This window comes from Pecten maximus, chromosome 5 (genome assembly GCF_902652985.1).
Source record: "Pecten maximus chromosome 5, xPecMax1.1, whole genome shotgun sequence".
Classification (NCBI taxonomy): Eukaryota; Metazoa; Mollusca; class Bivalvia; order Pectinida; family Pectinidae; genus Pecten; species Pecten maximus.
The window spans coordinates 15067506-15089412 of record NC_047019.1 but is presented as its reverse complement, the minus strand read 5'-3'; the positions used below and the strand labels follow the sequence as shown (position 1 = coordinate 15089412).

At 40.0% G+C, this 21907-nt stretch overlaps 1 protein-coding gene across 1 annotated transcript; it reads right to left on the bottom strand.

The window, feature by feature from the left end:
- Window positions 1-2339: 2339 nt before the first annotated feature.
- On the bottom strand, window positions 2340-18535 carry LOC117328319 (oleosin GRP-17-like). Its single transcript, XM_033885843.1, has 3 exons — window positions 17899-18535; window positions 16556-16796; window positions 2340-2529 (listed from the first exon to the last, which is right to left on the bottom strand). The coding sequence occupies exons 1-3, from the start codon at window positions 18533-18535 to the stop codon at window positions 2340-2342; spliced, it is 1068 nt and encodes a 355-aa protein (XP_033741734.1).
- Between the last annotated feature and the right edge of the window lie 3372 nt (window positions 18536-21907).

Here is a 21907-nt window from a genome sequence, read left to right as displayed (position 1 = left end):
GCACGTGCATGTCCTCCTAAATTGCTGTGTATCGGGAACAAAACACACAAACATGTACCCAAATGTACATTGTTGTATCCCACTATTCTGTGGTATACAACAATAGTTCAACAATAAAATATTTCAGGGAAATGAAATCGATTTGACAATGTATTACAGAAAATGAAACTTAACTTGACAATGGACCTGTGCAGTAACGCAGACTCTTCGCCACTGTTATAGTCCTCTAGGACAAAACATGTAACCGACACTTCTCAGTCATAAACAACATGCTTACTTATGTACGTACAAATGCTAACAAACAATAGTTTTCTCTGTCGTCCAAGCAATGGACTACGTTTTGCGGCGTAGTAAATATCGCACACGGAGCCAGGGACTATTTACATTAAACATAATTTGGCGCGTGCTTCATTTCAATTGTATGCAATATACAGACGACGAGACTGTTTATTAGCCACACAAAGGCCCGCTGATGTAGTTATTGTTCCTCAAAGAACAACAGATTAACATCTAATCTGTAGTAAGGCGGCATAAAACGCTCCCAAGACGGGCACATGGAAATGTGCATGTGGGATAAAGAATATGTGTCTGCTGGGAGGGAGGGAGGAGGGAAGGAGGGAGGGATCTTCCTCATTAACATGCAGCGCACAACATATACTGCTTACAAAAATTGGATCATTTATGTCAGAAACATGTAAACAAAGAATAGATAGCATTCTCTGGTTTGGTAGGTTTCGGTAGGAGCAACTACGGACGAGGCTGGCACACGACATGTGATTATACAACATCGGATTTCATCCATATCAAATGGTATCGACTGGTTATAATGATATGTCCAGTGACGGCGAGTCCAAACAATATATGAGGTCAAATGGTCACGATTCAAACTGTTTATTTATATAATTCATTTCATACAAAAAATGCATTTGGGCCGTTTGTTTCTTTAATTACACTTACTATCTGACTTTGATTGGTCATTGTTGTTGCACTTTTCTTGAGGTCATGATTTCTAGGTCATTTAACAACAACTAGAGGTCAAATAGCCACACACAGAGGTGACATGATCACACAAGGGGGTCATATCTCTCCGTAAGATTAAATCACTAAACCTTGGTGATCGTATGACGATTCTTTCTTTAAGTTAGGATTGGAGATCGTAAGGTATTTTGCACACAAATCTTGAATACCATATAACTTACCTTTATTATGATATTTATATCAAACCTTGTAAATATTGTGGTAACCCTTTTCAGAATGTCTTCCTGTCAATTAAAGAGGTACTCATATCCAAAACTTTAACTCTTTTAGTGTTTAATTCAATTTGGAAACAGTTTTGTTTGGAAACATGTGTCTTACCATGGACCTGATTTCAAATATCTTTTTAGTTATGTGCAAACATAAATTGTAGAAATGTACATGTTTTCCATTGTATTGCTAGTCTTGTAAAATGTGTAGTGAGAGAAGGCGTAGATAAGATGATATAAAATGATTGTTTTAACGTTGACAATAAATATGTTTAAATAAAGAAATGTGTGTTTGAGGAATGCAAAAGACAACTTGGCAAAATGGCGGTGAGAAGATGCACAGTCTCACGAACGACGTTTTCTATTCCGTCCAATTACTACAGACATTGAGGGACACGTCTGTTACATGGCTCTACACCTCGCTGCCAGACACGTTAATATACAAGAGGAAGTACATCATCACAAGTACCGTAGTTCCTGTACAGAATCCACCTCGTCAAAAACACAATTAACCTGACACCATACATCAAGGGGAGATCACTCCGGGCAGATTTGTTTGAAAAGCTACGTATGCAGTCAGGTCAAAGCCAAATTTGAATTTCATGATATATATGTATATTTAGATAAATTGAATAATTAATTAACATTTTAATATTAATATAAATTAAATTATCTAATATGAAATTGAAATACAGGTAATTGTCCTTATTTTAATTTGATATTGCATTGAAATAAGATATAAGGTGGTACTATATATTATGAAATTTGAGTACTGTTCACTTCATTGTTTAATCATTTCAAGACCATTCAAGACCAGCAAATATATAATTTGTCAAACTGGATTATGGTTGTCTTGGGTTTATTTACGGTATCTGTTTATTACGTAGTTCCAGGTAATCTGTTTTTCGAGTACATCATCTGTTTCACAGAACTCGTACTTGATTATACCCCCCCCCCCTTACTGAATACTTACATACCGTAGCTAAGATTCAAGGTTATAGCACACATTGACTATACCGACACCCCTCCACTCATACTCCATTTCCTATCCGTAACTCCGTCTCCTGAAGTTCCTCAATCAATCCCGTCCATTCTCTACTTCCTCCGTACGTAACGCTCTCCTCGAATGATCTGTGCTTCTTCATATTCTTGAGTCCTTAATCGTTCCCTGACCCGTTCCTGTTCTACTTTCGCTCCCCCGGACTCACAACGTTCGCCATTGAGTCCCTTTCCGGCGGTCTCTCTTTCACCTTGAATCACCTTCTTGAGTCCCTTTTCCATCTGACTGTTCCCATGAATGACCTCTTGAGTCCCTTTCCCCTCTGTCCTTCCCCTTGAATCACCCCCTTGAAGCCCTTTCCTGTCTCTCTTTTCCAAACTGTCTACCCCCCCCCCCCCCCCCCCCCCCCCCCAAAGCCCCCACTTACCTCCAAAAGAACCCCTTTACACATCATCCTGATTTATTTTACCCTCCTCCATGTGGCCATAGTCTCCCCTTCCCTCTCCTCCCTCGGGAATCCAGAAACACCTCTCTTCCCACTCGCTCCTCCCTAAGTGGCCATAGCACTCGGTCATACCACATCGGCACACCCATCAAATAACATGGACTGCAATAACACCAATCTATTCCGATATTTTCCCTCTCATCACCAGCCAACAAACACAGGATATCCATGATGATGATGCTAATATGATATTTCCATCCCCCTCTAATACTTTCCCCTTTATTCCACTTCGTTGTGTAATTGTTTGCCGACAAAGACACTCGACTAATTCACTGTAACAGTTTTATGGCGCAAAAAGGTCCATATTCCCTGAAACCAATTACTACACAGAAATTTTGGTCAACATTTTCCGCTGTCTATCATGATATCCAAATAACCTATTATAGACGAACAAATTGTCCCATGTGAATTTCCAACTATATTAACGTACCCAAGTTTAGCAACGAATATTTCCATAAGCCTTAGATTAGATTTGTTCCAATTCTTTTAATTATCTGTTTATCTCGTCAGATAAGAATTACGTAATTTAGAAATTCAATAGAAATCATGCTTTTGAAATTCACTGTGGAAGATTATTCTCAAGATATTTGAATTCTAATGAATTAAATTACGACCACTGTAGATGCACTGGAAAGAGGCTATATTAAGATCTCTAGTTCGTTGTAAACACTCCAAATGTTAGTGTTTAGACAACTCAGACAGTCTCTAAAAGTATCTGTCATGGAATTAGTGTTTAGGGGTCATGGTAAATGTCATAATACAATAAGGGCCCGCCAATGTCAAAACCCCAAACGCATTATGTGATATTAACTGATGGAGAACGCCATTAACATTGTCGTGCTGTCATAGGCCTTCGGTCCAAAGAGGGTCTGTACCCAAACGTAACGCTGAACTAAGTGTTCATTGCTCAACCAACCAAAAGTAAAATGATAATACAAGAGATACACAAGATATCACCAACTTCCGATACCAATTGTGAGTTTAACACAGACTCAGTAGACCCAAAAAGGAATTAAAATGTGTCATACATCTGTTCTGTTTCGTCCTTCTAGGCCTTATCCGACAGCTGTTTCGTCCTTCTAGGACTTATCCGACAGCTGTTTCGTCCTTCTAGGACTTATCCGACAGCTGTTTCGTCCTTCTAGGACTTATCCGACAGCTGTTTCGTCCTTCTAAGACTTATCCAACAGCTGTTCCGTCCTTCTAGGACTTATCCGACAGCTGTTTCGTCCATCTAGGACTTATCCGGACCTGAAGTGTTGATCTTTAAAGGCGACTGAGAAAATACAAATCAGGTTGAAGGAAATGTCAGAAACTGGATGAAAAGGCGCAATAGCCTTATGCTTTAATAAAAAGTTAAGTAAATAATGTAAAATATTCACCAGTGAGTATTTATATGAATATCGATGTCCATTGTTGTAAATATATTAAAGCGTATATCTACTTGTGATTTACACTATGTAACTTCCGGTGTACTTCTGACTTTTCTTGCTGAATATCACAGTGTTCCAAAGCAAAAATTCTGATATGTTTTAAAGTGTACTTCTAAGTTACTCCCGGTGTTCTTCTGCGATATTCTAACTTAACTTCCGGTAAACTACATTGTACTTTTTGTTTAACTTCCGGTATACTTCAGTGTAGTTCTAATTTTACTGTCCGTATACTTTAATGCAGTTCTAACTTTACATCCGATTTACTTCAGTGTAGTTTTAACTTTGCTTTCGGGACATAAATGCAGTTCTGACTTTACTTCCGGTATACATCAATGTAGTTCTAATTTTACTTCCGGTATACTTCAGTGAAGTTCCTACTTTCTTACGGTATACTTTTGTGTATTCTAATTTAATGTCTAGTTTGATTGATTAACTGTGGACTTTATTTCCGGTATGCTTCAGTGTGCTAGCGAACTATAAATCAAACTAAATAAGAAAGTCCATTGTACATTTATGTGTTCATAATTGCATCTGTCGTCTAATAAACAAACCATTGATTTACAAGCAAAGTACTGCACACTTAATAGACAGTCTATCCGGATCTTTATCCGAATTTTGGTACCGAATACAGACTGTCCTCCCCCTCCACCCCCTCAGCACTGGAGTACGAACCTTTCCCAGAAAGTGCAGAGGTCTGCTGTTCACTGACATGTGTTTTACACGTAATTCACTCAATTATTCATTCGGAATGTCTCGGTTGCTGTTGCTTTTCTCCTCTTATAGTACATTGCAATTGTATATGCGAATCATCCAGTGCTTTTTAGGAAATTAATATACTAGCAACACTATGCAGCCTAATCATAGAGGTGTCAGCGTCACGAAACCTCCAACACAGCAGAAAGTCCCGAGTAGACAGATTTAATCAATCGGGACACTCTACTTTTTATATAGGTATAATGGACAAATTACATTTTACAGTCTGGTTCTAATCGATCGTGTTGGAGATACATATATATTATCAAAAAACTGTTAATATTATAAACTGAACTTATACGAACGCACCTTTACAACATACCTGGTAATAACATTCGATTCAAACGCCACCGCTTTTCATTTTCCTCATAAAATGTCATTTTAAACATTTTTTATTTTCACCTTATCACTTAAAGCAGACTCGTCTTACGCTGATTAATCCCGTGTTTGATTGGCTTATTGTTGTCATAGGTCATTTCATCTTATTGTCTTTCTGTTGTTTTTATAGAATATTGTCTGTCCGTTTTCTTTTGTACGACTGTCTGTCCTATATTCTTTGTGGGATAGTCCGTCTGTACGACTGTCTGTCCTATATCCTTTGTGGGATAGTCCGTCTGTTCGACTGTCTGTTCTATATCCTTTGTGGGATAGTCCGTCTGTACGACTGTCTGTCCTATATCCTTTGTGGGATAGTCCGTCTGTACGACTGTCTGTCCTATATCCTTTGTGGGATAGTCCGTCTGTACGACTGTCTGTCCTATATCCTTTGTGGGATAGTTCGTCTGTTGTCTTCTGTACGATTGTCTGTCCTATATCCTTTGTGGGATAGTCCATCTGTACGACTGTCTGTCTTATATCATTTGTGGGATAGTCCGTCTGCTGTCTTCTGTACGACTGTCTGTCCTATGTCCTTTGTGGGATAGTCCGTCTGTAAGACTGTCTGTCCTATTTCCTTTGTTGGATAGTCCGTCTGTACGACTGTCTGTCCTTTATCCTTTGTGGGATAGTCCGTTTGTACGACTGTCTGTCCTATATCCTTTGTGGGATAGTCCGTCTGTACGACTGTCTGTCCTATATCCTTTGTGGGATAGTCCGTCTGTACGACTGTCTGTCCTATATCCTTTATGGGATAGTCCGTCTGCTGTCTTCTTTACGATTGTCTGCCCTATATCCTTTGTGGGAGAGTCCGTCTGTACGACTGTCTGTCCTATATCCTTTGTGGGATAGTCCGTCTGTACGATTGTCTGCCCTATATCCTTTGTGGGATAGTCCGTCTGTACGACTGTCTGTCCTATATCGACTATCTGTCCTATATCCTTTGTGGGATAGTCCGTCTGCTGTCCGTTGTACCTTGGCTTCTCTCTGTCTGAAGCTCATTACGGGATACACTGTCTTTCTGCTTTATTTTCTATAATCTCTGTATAACATCCTCTGGTGGTACTCTCTGTCTGTCAAGCGGATGTTCATGGCGTGAAATTGTCCGTATTTTGTCTAGTGTATGGTACACTCTGTCCGATGTCCTAAACATGTGTTATTATCCACTTTTTGTATGATACCGCGCCTGTTTGCTTAATTTAAATTCGGAAGTCTAAAGAAAGAAATTACATTCGAAAGACTGGCGATAGAGGAAAAACAATTTTTTGTCAACCGACCTGTTCTATATATAGCTTACTATGGTAAAGCTGGCAGCTAGTGGTCAGATGTTTCGAATTCGAATCTTGACCAGACCAGTTGCATCTTATGTTTAGAATTCAAAGAAATATTGGACATACGGTGGACCATGCTTGTTTTGGTATCACATGACCTCGAGGTCGAAATGATATGGATCCTATCAGGTCATAAATGTGTATTTGTTATTCATGAAAACGGCAGTTATTTATTTATAACAGCATATGGTACAGATGCGAGGACTTCCGATCAGCGTTTCCTTGACCTCCTACTGACCCAGTTCCACATACATTCCGAACGGCCGTTACGGGAAATGGTGTCGGCGATCACAGGGAAAGCTATATGTAGTAATTGATACTTATTATTTCTACCAGACATAAACATATTTAAAGGCCCGGCTGGTTAGGTAAACATCGATACCAGTAGATCATATATATTTACAGATAAAACATTTATTTCGGTCGTAAAATGAGGGAAAACTTGCATATACTCCGTCGGAACCAATTTCAATTTCTGTTATCAAATTTTCTTTGAAGAGGCCGGAATCAAAGGGAACGCAGCGTGGAACATCAGATACGTTCGGGCAGGTTTATATGTGCATGAAATGTACGTGTATCGTGTGGTTTGCGGGACTTGGATCTTGTTCAAATTATTGAAAATATCTCGCTGATATTACGTCATAACGTGTTATAAAAATATGCTTTTACTAAATAACCCGGAATGGGTAATATTTATATGAAGCCCTGTAATACGGAAATGTTGTTATATATTTGAAGTTTCTTTGAGAAGGATACTATGGGTATTATTGTTATTAAATCTTTCATCCATGCTATCTCCAGCCATTTAAAACCAAGTGTTTCTAAAATAGCAGTTTAATTCCTCTGCTTCTAAGGACGTGTATTTCTCCGGAAACATTAAAGTAGACTCTGCCGTTATTTATTAAACTTGACTTATTTCATTTCAAGATATAATGGAAAAGATAAATTCGTTTATGTTTTGTTAAGGAGCGATGAGACAAAGATCAAACGCATGCGCTTTTATGCACGTTTTATTGAAAATAATTACTAAACATCATTTCAAAGAGATAGGAGGGGAGATAACTCATGTTATGATTGTAAGTTGACTTGAAACAGTTTTTATCGGGTGTTGGATCATACAACTATAATTGAAACGTAAAACTAGATATGTTTGACAATAGCAGTTAAATAAGTAGATTGTATTTCAAATAATTATATAGACATTTCCGAGACTGGTAGATTTCTCTAACTTTTTGAAACATTGCCAGTATTTTGAGAATTTTGCCTGATGTAATAAAAAAAGCCCCACGTGTCCAAATAAGTTCAGAAGGGATGGGAGAGTTCTCTAGAATCTTAATGTAACTGTTGATTTCACGGCTACACATTTTTATGCATATATATATATTACGAAAATGTTTGTGATTTCTTTCTGTTAAAACTGATCCACATTGTTAGAAATGGCTTATTGACAGTTAAATATGAAAAAATAATCAATAAGTAATGAGGACGTGCCAAAACAAAGTTGATCATTACTAGGTTAATTCCAATCTGTACAAACCGTAAAAATATACAGCGGGGTCATCAACTCACCAGTTTAACAATAAGACAACCGGACCGAAAGGAAAGGGAAAGCAACATTTTCCAAAACGCCGCACGATCAGGCCAAATCCTTCCTGACCAAAGTTGGTGCGGCACGGTTTTTGAAAGGGTAGGTAGAGTTAATCTGTGATTCGCGATTACAACTGTAAAGCGTAATTCTCTAGTCCATCTACTTAAATATATAGCAACAAGATTGTGTCGTATTCAATTTTGAAATGGACGCTAACGTCGTGCTTGCAATAACGACATTTTACACAACTGTGATACTTCAAGCGCAAGTTTTCTGCTAAATCGACAGAGAAATCGGACATCGTTTTACGAATGCACGTGCAGAACATGTTTCACAGAGTGGTGCGTAGATGTATATAAACCTGCAACAACAGCCGTACAGTTGGTGAAATGGGAAAGTATTTCCCCGGCCTAATATTTAAATACACTCGTAATAATAAGAGAAAATTCAATAAACAGAACCGAGTCGGTGTTTTATTATAAAATCTTCGTTTATAAGTGTGTTGCGTAGCCAAGCCCATAAGTACCCCCGTTACTGCCGAACATCAAAGGAACCGGCCGTTACTTCGTAAATAACACACCAACATCAACTAAATAAATGGCCCACCACATTTCGGCGGGCTTACAAGGTGATTACAACCCCGAAATACCATTTCTTAATGGCACCACATAAAACATTTTACTGTCGCACAGATTAAATAAATGAAATCATGCTGAAATTCTCTACAGTATATTTGTTAGATTGGCGAATATATCTGCTATTTCTGGTATCATTGGTGTAAAATGCTTCCCTTTCTTTAAAAGCAATTCCAGTCTTTCTTAATGAATAGGAATTCGAAAAATTCTTAATTATGCTAACTTTGAGAAAGCTCAAGTTGAACGCCTGCCGTCGCCATCACAGACAACCAATTCCACACAAGACATTACATGTTGAACATTTAAAGAGATGAGTAACAAAATGGTTAGAATATATAAATCACAATATAATTCAATGTTGAATCGTTTGATACGCCCTTGTCTTCACAATAATCCAGTAAGTTCGTCCGGTTGGTTGAGTGAGAAGGTTGTGTCTAAGTTAGTGTAGAGAGAGGTATGCTACTGTGACAATAATGACACTAATATGACGTCATCTTGACGCCTTCTTACAGATTTCAGCAGATGTTGATATTATTTCGTCGCCAATAATCGTATCACATGTTATTAAAAGGTCCTTAATGGGGAATTTTGTTCATCGCCAGTAACCTCCCAGGGCTTAAATGAGAAAATCTTGGTCTGCTAATCACTATCAACGTTCAGGAAAACAGACCACGTGGCGCCCGGGAAAGCGTGTGTACATTTAAACAAACTTGATAGAAATTTTAATGTTATCTTTTCGTTAAAATTAATCTCCAAAAAAGTCGTAAAATGAGCAAAGAAATAGGAATGATAAACAAAATGGTTTCAGAAATGTCACATTTTGTTGTAGAAATATCTCAATCAGACGCGTTCTTCAAGACAAATGTTTCCCAAGACCTCACAAGGGTAGAATCATGCATGCATAAATAACAGCCTTAATCCATGGATCGATGGTATCGGGAATCGTCCGCCTGATGAGAGCACCCTGTTCCGCGCGTGAACCGGTCTTGTGAGGACACACGGCTCCGTGCGTGAACTAGTCTTGTGAGAACACACGGCTCCGTGCGTGAACCAATCTTGTGAGGACACACGGCTCCGTATGTGAACCAGTCGTATCAGGACACACGGCTCCGTACGTGAACCAACCTTATGAGGACACTCGGCTCCGTGCGTGAACCAGTCTTGTGAGGACACACGGCTCCGTGCGTGAACCAACCTTGTGAGGACACACGACTCCGTGCGTGAACCAACCTTGTGAGGACACACGACTCCGTAAGTGAACCAGTCGTATCAGGACACACGGCTCCGTAAGTGAACCAATCTTGTGAGGACACACGACTCCGTACGTGAACCAATCTTGTGGGGACACACGGCTCCGTAAGTGAACCAGCCTTGTGAGGACACACGGCTCCGTGCGTGAACCAATCTTGTGAGGACACTCGGCTCCGTAAGTGAACCAGCCTTGTGAGGACAAAAGGCCCCGTGTGTGAATCAGTCTTATGGGCCTCATAACTTCGTCCATGATCCAGCCTTGTGGGGACATACGGCGTGAAACCAATCCAGACTATGTTTGACCATTCGACTCTTTTGACCAGTCGACCCTTTTGTATCCAATAATTGTGCATGAGTTTGGTTAGTATCATTTCAAGAATTCGGGAGTAAAACAGAGAAAGATTGGAAACATTAAAAGCCAATTTATCTGTAGTAATAATTCGGGAGTCATCTTGTCTCGTCACGTTCTTCTAATGATAAAGGGAGATAATTAAAAACTGTTAAACGTGTTATGTTATCCGATCACCTGTGTGCGCTCAGCTCTTACTTAGAAATATTTGTATTGTTGCTTTATCTTCATCCTTTATTGGTATGGTCTTCACAGTAGTTGATGTATCATTGAATTATCACTAATACAAGGTACTTGTTAGTCGACAGCGGCTGGTGGCATTATCCCTATTCCTAGTGATATTGATGTTTATACATGTACATGTAGATATAATTTATCTATGTTAAATAAAGGGATTTACACAATGAATATTAATTTTCCTAGATACACACGTACATATATATGTATATCACTGTCATAATTTGCATATTGCAATAAATAATCTCAGGAGATTCGCTTGTCACGTGTCTCCGTTTGATTTCGTAAAACGACACTGATACTCTTTGTAATTCAAATCATGAATTTTAAACATACAGAAGAGATGTAAATTTAATTATTCCAGGTAAATACAAAATTATTCATTTATGCATAAAAAGGTGAAAATGTAACGCACACTTGTGTCTTATGTGAATTTTTAATGCACTTCACGGGTTTTCCTAACCGAGAGTAATAGACAGTGAAACAGGGGAAGATAACTCTCACTTCACGAACGTTTTTATCTAAGACCACCCAGTAGTGTGCGAACCATTGGTATTTTTTAAGAAGTGTAAAATAATCGTGTAGTAATATTTTGATATAGCACGGATAGGTATGCTTGTCTTTATAATTTGATACGTGTTAATTTTTTTCTTTGATTTATAAGAGCGATTATATTTTATTTTGGTACAAGACACTGCTGGTAGACTTTAGTCGCCGAGGTTTGCGTAAACTACGTGCCTTTCCTTCGGCCTATTTCCAGTTGTTTTGGTCGCTTCCTAGGTAGTTACCTGCAAGGATGTAAAAATTGTACTTTTGCTAGAGGCGACTTTTTTTTTTTTTTTAATCTTTTCTCTTATTTCTAGCAACTTTATTCTTTCTAATGTCTCCTTTGATACCGTCTTCAGATGGGCGTTCGCCCCTGTTCAGAAGAATTTGGCTTCTGTCCCCTGGCCGAGACATGCTACTCCTGCTTAGCGCTCAGCTCAGTGTTTTTGGGAGTGTGTCGACTGGTTTGCCCGTTGTCAGTATGATGTGACCGGGTGAGGTGTCCTGCTGGATGTTTTCGGCAGTATGATTCAGTGAGGTAGCACTATAAAGTCGACATCATTTCTGCTCTATCACAAGGAGGCAAACATGAATATACTACAGTCTCCCAGAAAAAACACACAGACTCACCACACGCATGCTCTCGCACACGGCTGAAAGTGTCCTCAAATGGCATAGCTGGTGACAGGACGTTAAACAAGCATCACTGATGAGTCCTAGGAGGACGAACCAGGTGTATGATTCATCGTCAACTCAAGTATGGTGAATTGTCCTTATAGCGTTTCAACAGTCTGTCGTTCGGGTCATATTGCTATGCTCTGGACAGCTCTAAGATAGTTTTATGTTTTTATCTACTCTGTTAGTTCTTTATCTCGCGTGAATGTGACTTTTCCCACAATTATTTGACAAACTTAGGCAATCTGCAGCATACCGAAGATAGTTAACAGAATCGAGTCGTTCGGAAACGTTTCTAATATAACTACCCGCATTAGGAGATTTTGGTCAGTTTTCATGTCTGTTAAATATAATACTATCAGGGAAACTTTTTTCTATTTTCTAGGAACATATGCACTCTACCGATCCTTCATTATTTCCGGTCTGCTATAGGGATATCGAACAGAGTTATACTGAACTAGAACTATCCTACTCTCAGCATTCCTCATTCCCCAAGAGCTTTTTTTTACTGTAATAAAAAAATACCCAATCAAAACCTAGTTTTTTTTTCTTTGAAGTGTAACATTTAACAAAACCATGAAATGTTCTTTAACTTCCATTTAATTGCCTGTTAAGAGCAATTTATTTCTTTTTCTCGTCTTATTCAACAATGTCATTCTGACGACATAAGTCGAGTGTGGCAATAAAATGGGATAGTCTTTAACACCCATTTCTTAAGTTAAATTCCTCCTTCGGTAATTGTATGTCTGTCGGTTATAACTTTAAATTACTTCGCACTTCTGAACGTCGGGAAACACCTGTACGAGATGGCTCAACTCTCTACTGAAAACAAACACACAACCTAATTATCTCTTTTCCGTAATTATGTGGATCAGCGCGGTTTCCGATTCTAAATTTATACTACATTTTTTATCCTGTTTGAATGCAAATTCGAGGATATGATTATCCAAATTAAAAAACGACGTATTGAGAAGATTTGAGAATTTCTGAACTTGTTTAAAAGTTCAGTTGACACCAGCTCCCGTGTGATAGGTAGGTACTCAGACCTAGAGGTGTGGTTTCGACCATATTGTCTCGTAAACCCACACAAACACCAGCTAACCCAGTATAGGTGCTATTTTCCATATAAACCCGATGCCATAATTACAATGAAAGCGATCTCCGTGCAAGTTTTAAAGAACTGCTTAATTATAGGTTTTAAAGTAGAAATGAAATTCGACTCAGTGGCTCTAGATTTAAATATCTCATTTTCATTTTAGAGAGGATCCTACCTACAGCTTTATTTGTCTGTCACAATAGAGACCAGTTACGCTCTCTTTAAACACAGGCCTGAGGAGGGGACTCTTGAAAACATCAATAGGGCGATCTTCAAAATCCTTTTCGACATTTTAATTTTTCAATTTTCCCATTGCATAACGGATTATTCAAATAGTGCTCTGTTTTAGAACACTGTATATATATTATGATTACACTCGGCTGTTGAAATTAAAGACAAACATGGATTTTCTAATCGCTCTCCTGTGTTTACCGTTGCCTAATGGAGAAATCACATTTAATCAGCCGGACTATTATCTCCGGAACCGTCCCTTTGTTAGGTAACCCCTTGAAAAGACGAGTAGGGGCATGGCTATACAAAATCTGGTGTTTTTCTGGTGCATTTTTTTTTATCTTGAGAATGATTATGCTTGCTCAGTAATTTATGAATTACACCACTTTTTAGGACATGTTTAAACGACAAGAATTTTATGAGGAATTATTTTTCGGCATAGCCGTTTAATTTTCTTTTGGCCCCGGATATGACGCGACAGGTGGCGTTACTGGTCAAGATGAATTATGTGATTGGTCAATGTAGCGGTAAATGCAAAATGCAGGTAAGCAGTTAAAAACGAAACAAAGATAATATTGTATGCGGTAAATGCAAAAATTCAGATGTACGGTTAAAAACGAAACAAAGATAAGACTGAATGCAAGATGAATAAATAGATTATCTTTTATTACACATTATTAAAATCATATTCCTGATTCAAATGCAGTCTAATTATTAACAAGAATGATTCAAACTGATATAATTTTGTTATTCGTGCTTAAACGCTTTAGTTCGTTAATTTATTTCACCATCAGTTTTACATTATAACTGTTAACCACCAGCATTAAAACTATGCCGTTTACTTTTTTTAAAGATATTTCTTGTTACTAGTATTAACTGTTATATTGAGACATGGGAATGTATTTAGTTATCATATATCAATTGAAATTAAAGAACAGAAATGTGTGACTGGAAATATTTTGTCAACAGACTAAAACCCCAATACTTCTAGCGAAGATGATTTCTTGAAACACCGCGCGGAAGGTCAGTTTCGCCACACACCAAGTTATACATCCATGTCTGTTTATGTTTAATTAGGATTGGATTCCTCAGCACAAACTACTGTAGAAACTCGCCCCTCTCCCATTCAAACCCTCACTAATCAAAAACGTAAGCAGTAGAAAACGTGTCACGTGTTCCTTTAATCACTGTTTAGAGCGCCATCTTGCGGCTCATTGCTGTCAGCATAGTGTATCAACTTTGATTAAAGAATAATACGAAAACGTCATCAATGCCACCAAATGCATTATTAGTCCATCACACTGCAAAGTAAAGGAGGGGAAGGTGGCGATTTGGAGCCTTTCCATAATCCATGAAATCGAAAAAGTAATCTATTTGCTGAAAGAAAAAATCAATTCAACTTGACTCGTGTTTAATTAAGCAACTTTCCGTTTAACTTTGGAACAATTATGTGCCTACAAAAATAGATAACGGGTTTCGACAAATAAACGACAAAGTAACATCTCAATATTCGCTGTTAAGTTGTAAATAAATAGATTGTATTGGATAACAAAGGTATCGGTGTGTGGTTCCTAGTTCTCTGAGTGGTCTGTGTCTGGTGCCGGGGATAAACATCTCCACAATATCTGATTTAATAATACGGGCTTTAGGGGGATTAACGATATGACAGTGCAATTTTATTTTGAATACTAAAGGAAGTTATCAAATGAGAAGTAATGATTCATAATAATATTTCTAAAATTTATGACAATGGGACGATAAAAAGACTGTATATAAATCCCATCGATCAATTCAAACTACTGCCATTACAGTCGGACGTATGTAGTATTTAGTCATCACTTACATTTAATACAAATTGTTCAGCAATTGAAACGTTGGGCAAACAGTGATCTCCAATCATGCATAGTATTTATATATATCTCATGAAAATGGGGAAATAAAGATTATCTACCTATCTATCTATATTTATATACATATATATTTATACATATTTAACACATTCACATAAAAGACACCGTTTATCATTAAGAACATCTAACACGAAAACGTGTCCGGACGTTGTGAACACGCTGTCTCTGTACGACATTTAGATATTTTGTCATGTCGCTGCCAGTGTGTCTAATATAACTAATAAAACCATACTTTTTCTCACCAGTTACTATTATAAAAATAAGCACTTGGTGCTTACTTATTTACAAATGATGTCTTATCACATGTAAATGTTATCAATTCAAAATATATCAATTATAATCGTTAGTATGAGAGTGACTGTTATTTTATTTTTATTTTTCATTTTTTTTATATATATATCTTTTTTATATAAAGATATGAAGTTACTTCTTTTATTATTTTGTCCTATTACAAAATACTTTTGATACTTTATATATTTAATATAATACAGGATATCTATAGGAAAGGATCACCTTGTTTATGAATTACTGTAATATTTTCTATGTTAGATTACTTGCATAATCCTTTTGTAAACGGTAAAATGTTTTGAACTTGAAAAATATTTATAAGGTTATAGAGAAATATCACATGTTTGCAATCACGTGATCTATTGATATTATGTAATCGCCACAGACGGCATTCACTGGATCAATATTTGATACTAAATCAGTTTCTCCAATTATCCTGGGGTGATCGGGGGACAGTGTGTAGTAGCACACTTGTCTTTCACCTAGGCGACTGGGGTTCGATTCCCCGATCGGACGCGAAAGGGCATGAGGTTACCTGAGCGAACACGTGGGTTTTCTACCGGTACTCCAGTTTCCTACAGTAGGACCCTTCCTTTCAACAGTAAGACCCATCCTTCCCACAGTAAGACCCTTCCTTCCAACACTAAGACCCTTCCTTCCCACAGTAAGACCCATCCTTCCAGTAGTAAGATCTTTCATTCCCACAGTAAGACCCATCCTTCCCACAGTAAGACCCATCCTTCCCACAGTAAGACCCATCCTTCCCACAGTAAGACCCATCCTTCCCACAGTAAGACCCATCCTTCCCACAGTAAGACCCTTCCTTCCAACACTAAGACCCTTCCTTCCAACACTAAGACCCTTCCTTCCAACACTAACGGACCCTGTGTGGGGCCGCGGTGGCCGAGTGGTTAAAGTGTCCCGACACTTTATCACTAGCCCTCCACCTCTGGGTATCGAGTTCGAAACCTACGTGGGGCATTTGCCAGGTACTGACCGTAGGCCGGTGGTTTTTCTCCGGGTACTCCGGCTTTCCTCCGTCTCCAAACCTGGCACGTCCTTAAATGACCCTGGCTGTTAATAGGACGTTAAGCAAAAACAAACAAACCCTGCCTTCCTGCAGTAAAACACTTCCTTCCCACAGTAAGACACTTCCTTCCCACAGTAAGACCTTTCCTTCCCACAGTGAGACCCATCCTTCTCACAGTAAGACCCTTCCTTCCAACGGTAACGGACCCTGCCTTCGCGCAGTAAGACCGATCCTTCCAACAGTAAGACCTTTCCTTCCCGCAGTAAGATCCATCCTCCGTTCCACAGTAAGACATTTTCTTCCCGCAGTAAAACCTTTCCTTCCCACAGTAAGACCCATCCTTCTCACAGTAAGACCCTTCCTTCCAACAGTAACGGACCCTGCCTTCTCACAATAGACCGATCCTTCCCACAGTAAGACCCTTCCCACAGTAAGACCCTTCCTTCCCGCAGTAAGACCCATCCTTCCCGCAGTAAGACCCTTCCCGCAGTAAGACCCATCCTTCCCGCAGTAAGACCCATCCTTCCCGCAGTAAGACCCTTCCCTTCCCACAGTAAGACCCATCCTTTCCACAGTAAGACCCTTCCTTCCCACAGTAAGACCTTTCCTTCCCGCAGTAAGACCCTTCCTTCCCACAGTAAGACCTTTCCTTCCCGCAGTAAGACCTTTCCTTCCCACAGTAAGGCCCTTCCTTCCCACAGTAAGACCTCCTCCACAGTCCTTTCCACAGTAAGACCCTTCCTTCCCACAGTAAGACCTTTCCTTCCCGCAGTAAGACCTTTCCTTCCCACAGTAAGGCCCTTCCTTCCCACAGTAAGACCCATCCTTCCCACAGTAAGACCCTTCCTTCCCACAGTAAGACCCATCCTTCCCACAGTAAGACCCATCCTTCCCGCAGTAAGACCCTTCCTTCCCACAGTAAGACCCATCCTTCCCACAGTAAGACCCTTCCTTCCCGCAGTAAGACGCTTCCTTCCCGCAGTAAGACCCTTCCTTCCCGCAGTAAGACCCTTCCTTCCCACAGTAAGACCTTTCCTTCCCACAGTAAGACCCTTCCTTCCCACAGTAAGACCCTTCCTTCCCGCAGTAAGACCCTTCCTTCCCGCAGTAAGACCGATCCTTCCCACAGTAAGACCCTTCCCGCAGTAAGACCCTTCCTTCCAACACTAAGACGCTTCCTTCCAACACTAACGGACCCTGTGTGGGGCCGCGGTGGCCGAGTGGTTAAAGTGTCCCGACACTTTATCACTAGCCCTCCACCTCTGGGTATCGAGTTCGAAACCTACGTGGGGCATTTGCCAGGTACTGACCGTAGGCCGGTGGTTTTTCTCCGGGTACTCCGGCTTTCCTCCGTCTCCAAACCTGGCACGTCCTTAAATGACCCTGGCTGTTAATAGGACGTTAAGCAAAAACAAACAAACCCTGCCTTCCTGCAGTAAAACACTTCCTTCCCACAGTAAGACACTTCCTTCCCACAGTAAGACCTTTCCTTCCCACAGTGAGACCCATCCTTCTCACAGTAAGACCCTTCCGTCCAACGGTAACGGACCCTGCCTTCGCGCAGTAAGACCGATCCTTCCCGCAGTAAGACCCTTCCTTCCCGCAGTAAGATCCATCCTCCTTCCCACAGTAAGACATTTTCTTCCCGCAGTAAAACCTTTCCTTCCCACAGTAAGACCCATCATTCTCACAGTAAGACCCTTCCTTCCAACAGTAACGGACCCTGCCTTCCCGCAGTAAGACCGATCCTTCCCACAGTAAGACCCTTCCCGCAGTAAGACCATTCCTTCCCGCAGTAAGACCATTCCTTCCCGCAGTAAGACCCATCCTTCCCGCAGTAAGACCCATCCTTCCCGCAGTAAGACCCATCCTTCCCGCAGTAAGACCCTTCCTTCCCGCAGTAAGACCCATCCTTCCCACAGTAAGACCCATCCTTCCCACAGTAAGACCTTTCCTTCCCGCAGTAAGACCCTTCCTTCCCACAGTAAGACCTTTCCTTCCCGCAGTAAGACCTTTCCTTCCCACAGTAAGGCCCTTCCTTCCCACAGTAAGACCCATCCTTTCCACAGTAAGACCCTTCCTTCCCACAGTAAGACCCATCCTTCCCACAGTAAGACCTTTCCTTCCCGCAGTAAGACCCTTCCTTCCCACAGTAAGACCTTTCCTTCCCGCAGTAAGACCTTTCCTTCCCACAGTAAGGCCCTTCCTTCCCACAGTAAGACCCATCCTTCCCACAGTAAGACCCTTCCTTCCCACAGTAAGACCCATCCTTCCCACAGTAAGACCCATCCTTCCCGCAGTAAGACCCTTCCTTCCCACAGTAAGACCCATCCTTCCCACAGTAAGACCCTTCCTTCCCGCAGTAAGACGCTTCCTTCCCGCAGTAAGACCCTTCCTTCCCGCAGTAAGACCCTTCCTTCCCACAGTAAGACCTTTCCTTCCCACAGTAAGACCCTTCCTTCCCACAGTAAGACCCTTACTTCCCGCAGTAAGACCCTTCCTTCCCGCAGTAAGACCGATCCTTTCCACAGTAAGACCCTTCCCGCAGTAAGACCCTTCCTTCCCGCAGTAAGACCCTTCCTTCCCGCAGTAAGACCCATCTTTCCCACAGTAAGACCCTTCCTTCCCACAGTAAGACCCTTCGCGCTCTTCCATCCGAGCCAACAACTGTGAGTTGGAATGACTTGTCTCCCAGTTGTTGTAAAGTAAATAAATTAGCTTATTAATAAATTTATATCTATCCTTTGTTCGGAAAAACCTAAAAAAAAAAAATCATGAATAAAAATGCATTCCTTTCATACGAAATCTGCTTTCCGCTGGTATTCATATTCATTATAAATGTCATCTGAAATTCTAAAATGTTGCTTGAATGTGCTTCATATTGTTTGTTGTTACTCTGGTTTATGTAAACAAGTAACATAAGTCACGAACATATGTTCTGCGTTTGCTGATGTACCTTGAAACACTTCTTTGTTTTCATGGTTCGTGTATTGTATATATCTAATTTTGCGCCAGGATTAGATTATGTTCCGGGATTTTTTTTAATTATAGTTCTGTCAATTAATGTGGCGTAGAATTCATGTTGTGTATGTACTTGTCACTGCCCCGCCTTCCTTTTAACTTCATCGCCTTCATACGAGAAACAGCTTGTCAAGACCCACTGGGAAAATGGAAACAAAATTATATTAATTTCGTTTGGCTTGTAAGCATCATGTCGGAGAGATGTTTTAACATTACGATAGCGTCTATACCATCAACATACACTTTAACTAAATATCACTTGTCTCGCTTTCAAATGCTTCTAATATCCTCACTGCAAACTTAATTTCCTCACAGCAAACTTAATTTTCTTTCCGTCTAAATTACTAATTCTACATTTACATGTTATCATTTTTAAGCTCCTACATCAAAGAGTTATTGGTGATATTTGGGTTTAGAAAAAACAACACAATTAAGATCCAAAACTCTTTTAAATAACATAGTTTTAAAATCTCATTAATATCTCCGCGTGACTTCTACGTTGCGGCAGTTTTTATCTTCATACTTAAGTGCCGCTTTGTGCTTGGTTTGATATCAAGCGTCGATAGGACTCGGAACGCCATCCAAAATGGCGGCCATAACACTCAGAATTATCGGTCCAATTTCCTTCGCCGCGTTGGTGGTGATGGGACGAACTTGAGATAATTATTTACTTGGGTCAAGAAAGGTACTTTGTGCGTGTCTCTCGAGATTTAATTTTTTCCTATCTCGGAACACAGAGTACTTTGTGTATTTCAATTATATGTTCCTCGTGTTCAATTTCGTGCTGAAGTGTCCTCCTTTCACAAGAGAGTAGACTGGAATGCCCAAAGTAGCCTACTCCATATCCGACGTTTTTAATCGCCTCCTTCCACAGGCGTCCTCCCGTTCAGTGGTAAAGTGCCAACAAATCTCCAGGAGATATATACGAGAAAGTAGTTCCCGTCGTATTCTTGCGCGTTTCAGAAACAGAGTTTTGTACTTGTTATCGCAGTAAAACTAGCATTTTCATGTTGGAGTTCTCCGGTTAAAAACTGGTAGAGTCGTGTGTTGTAAAAAACAAGATGTATTAACATTACGTAATTGTTCTGGCCATATCTAATTTTACCCAAACATAACTGAGGCACACGTACATTGGTCTGAAGAGAAACATGGACATGTATATCCATTGTCGATTACCAACGATGTCAAAAGACCTTAAGATTCTAAAAAAAAATCTTCAAAATTCAACACATTTCAAATTCAATAGATACCACCTTAAAGCTTGAATAAGATTTTACGGCAAATAGAAGAATAAATGCCCCGTTCCCCTTTGAATAAACTAACAAGCATTAACATCAACAAATGGTCATTATACAATTAACACCATCCACTGCTCGTCCTATGCCCGGGCATTGCACGACCCAATACGTATACGGCGGCACGTGGCCACTTGTGTAGGTTCCTACTCAACCTGATTCAATTACAACACCGATCGGCCTTTGAACAAGCTTTCACAATGTCTAAAGATGGCGGTGAATACTTTGTGATATTTACTTTATAAACACGGTATCAGATCTAATTTGTCCCTGTGAGCGATATGGCAGTGATAACAGGACGTCTGCGGTAGGTTTCCCAGTCATTATTCAACTATTGTGTATTATCGTACATATACGATACCATCGGACAATTAGAGTTGATCACAATTCGCTATCAACCAATCAGCGAACGTGACAGGTACTGAGTGGGTCAACCAATCGGTGACCGTTATATGTTCTGGGTGGGTAAACCAATCACTGACCGTAACAGGTACTGGGTGGGGCTCGCTTGGTTCCACGTCTAATCCGGAAGTCATAAACACTATTATTTGATGTCCTTGTCATATAATTTTAGAGAATAATTTGGTTTTTTTAGAAACACGAGCATTCATTGACCGCCTGTGAAGTCCCGTATTAAAGTCACAGGTTGTTCTGTCTTTGGTGAAACACTAGTTGTTTGAGTTAATGACAAATCCAATTGCCAACCGGTGACTATTTGACAGAGGCTCTGGTGAACTACCGGGTACTTGACAGAAGCCGTTATGTACTGGAACCTATAGCTGGATAGAATATCGGACTGCGTGCAGAGGAGGAACATATTTGCTGGCGGTTTTGGTCAGGTAAAACTGGACATATTCATCGGGGGATATGGTAAATGTACGTCTTGGAAGACTTTCTGACGGAGCAGACTAACGTATCAACTAACATATTGACGAATTAAAAGAGACACAACTGTAGACAGATGCCCGGATGGTTGTAGGCGATGTAAAAGTAGACAGACGCACAGACAGATAAACAGACACGTGACCGGAAGGACACATAAACAACTAGGTTAGTAGATAAATATATCGACGAACTTACAGAGTTAGATTCATTAGGGGAAGGTACGATTATT

Excerpts from the sequence above, each read along its gene's own strand:
- LOC117328319 (XM_033885843.1), bottom strand. The coding sequence starts at position 18,535 with ATGGGTCTTACTGTGGGAAGGAAGGGCCTTACTGTGGGAAGGAAAGGT. Across the intron at positions 16,797-17,898 it reads TTTTACTGCAGGAAGGCAGG|GAAAGGTTTTACTGCGGGAA; the intron begins GTTTGTTTGTTT and ends TACTGTGGGAAG. Across the intron at positions 2,530-16,555 it reads TTTTACTGCAGGAAGGCAGG|TCAGATGGAAAAGGGACTCA; the intron begins GTTTGTTTGTTT and ends TCATGGGAACAG.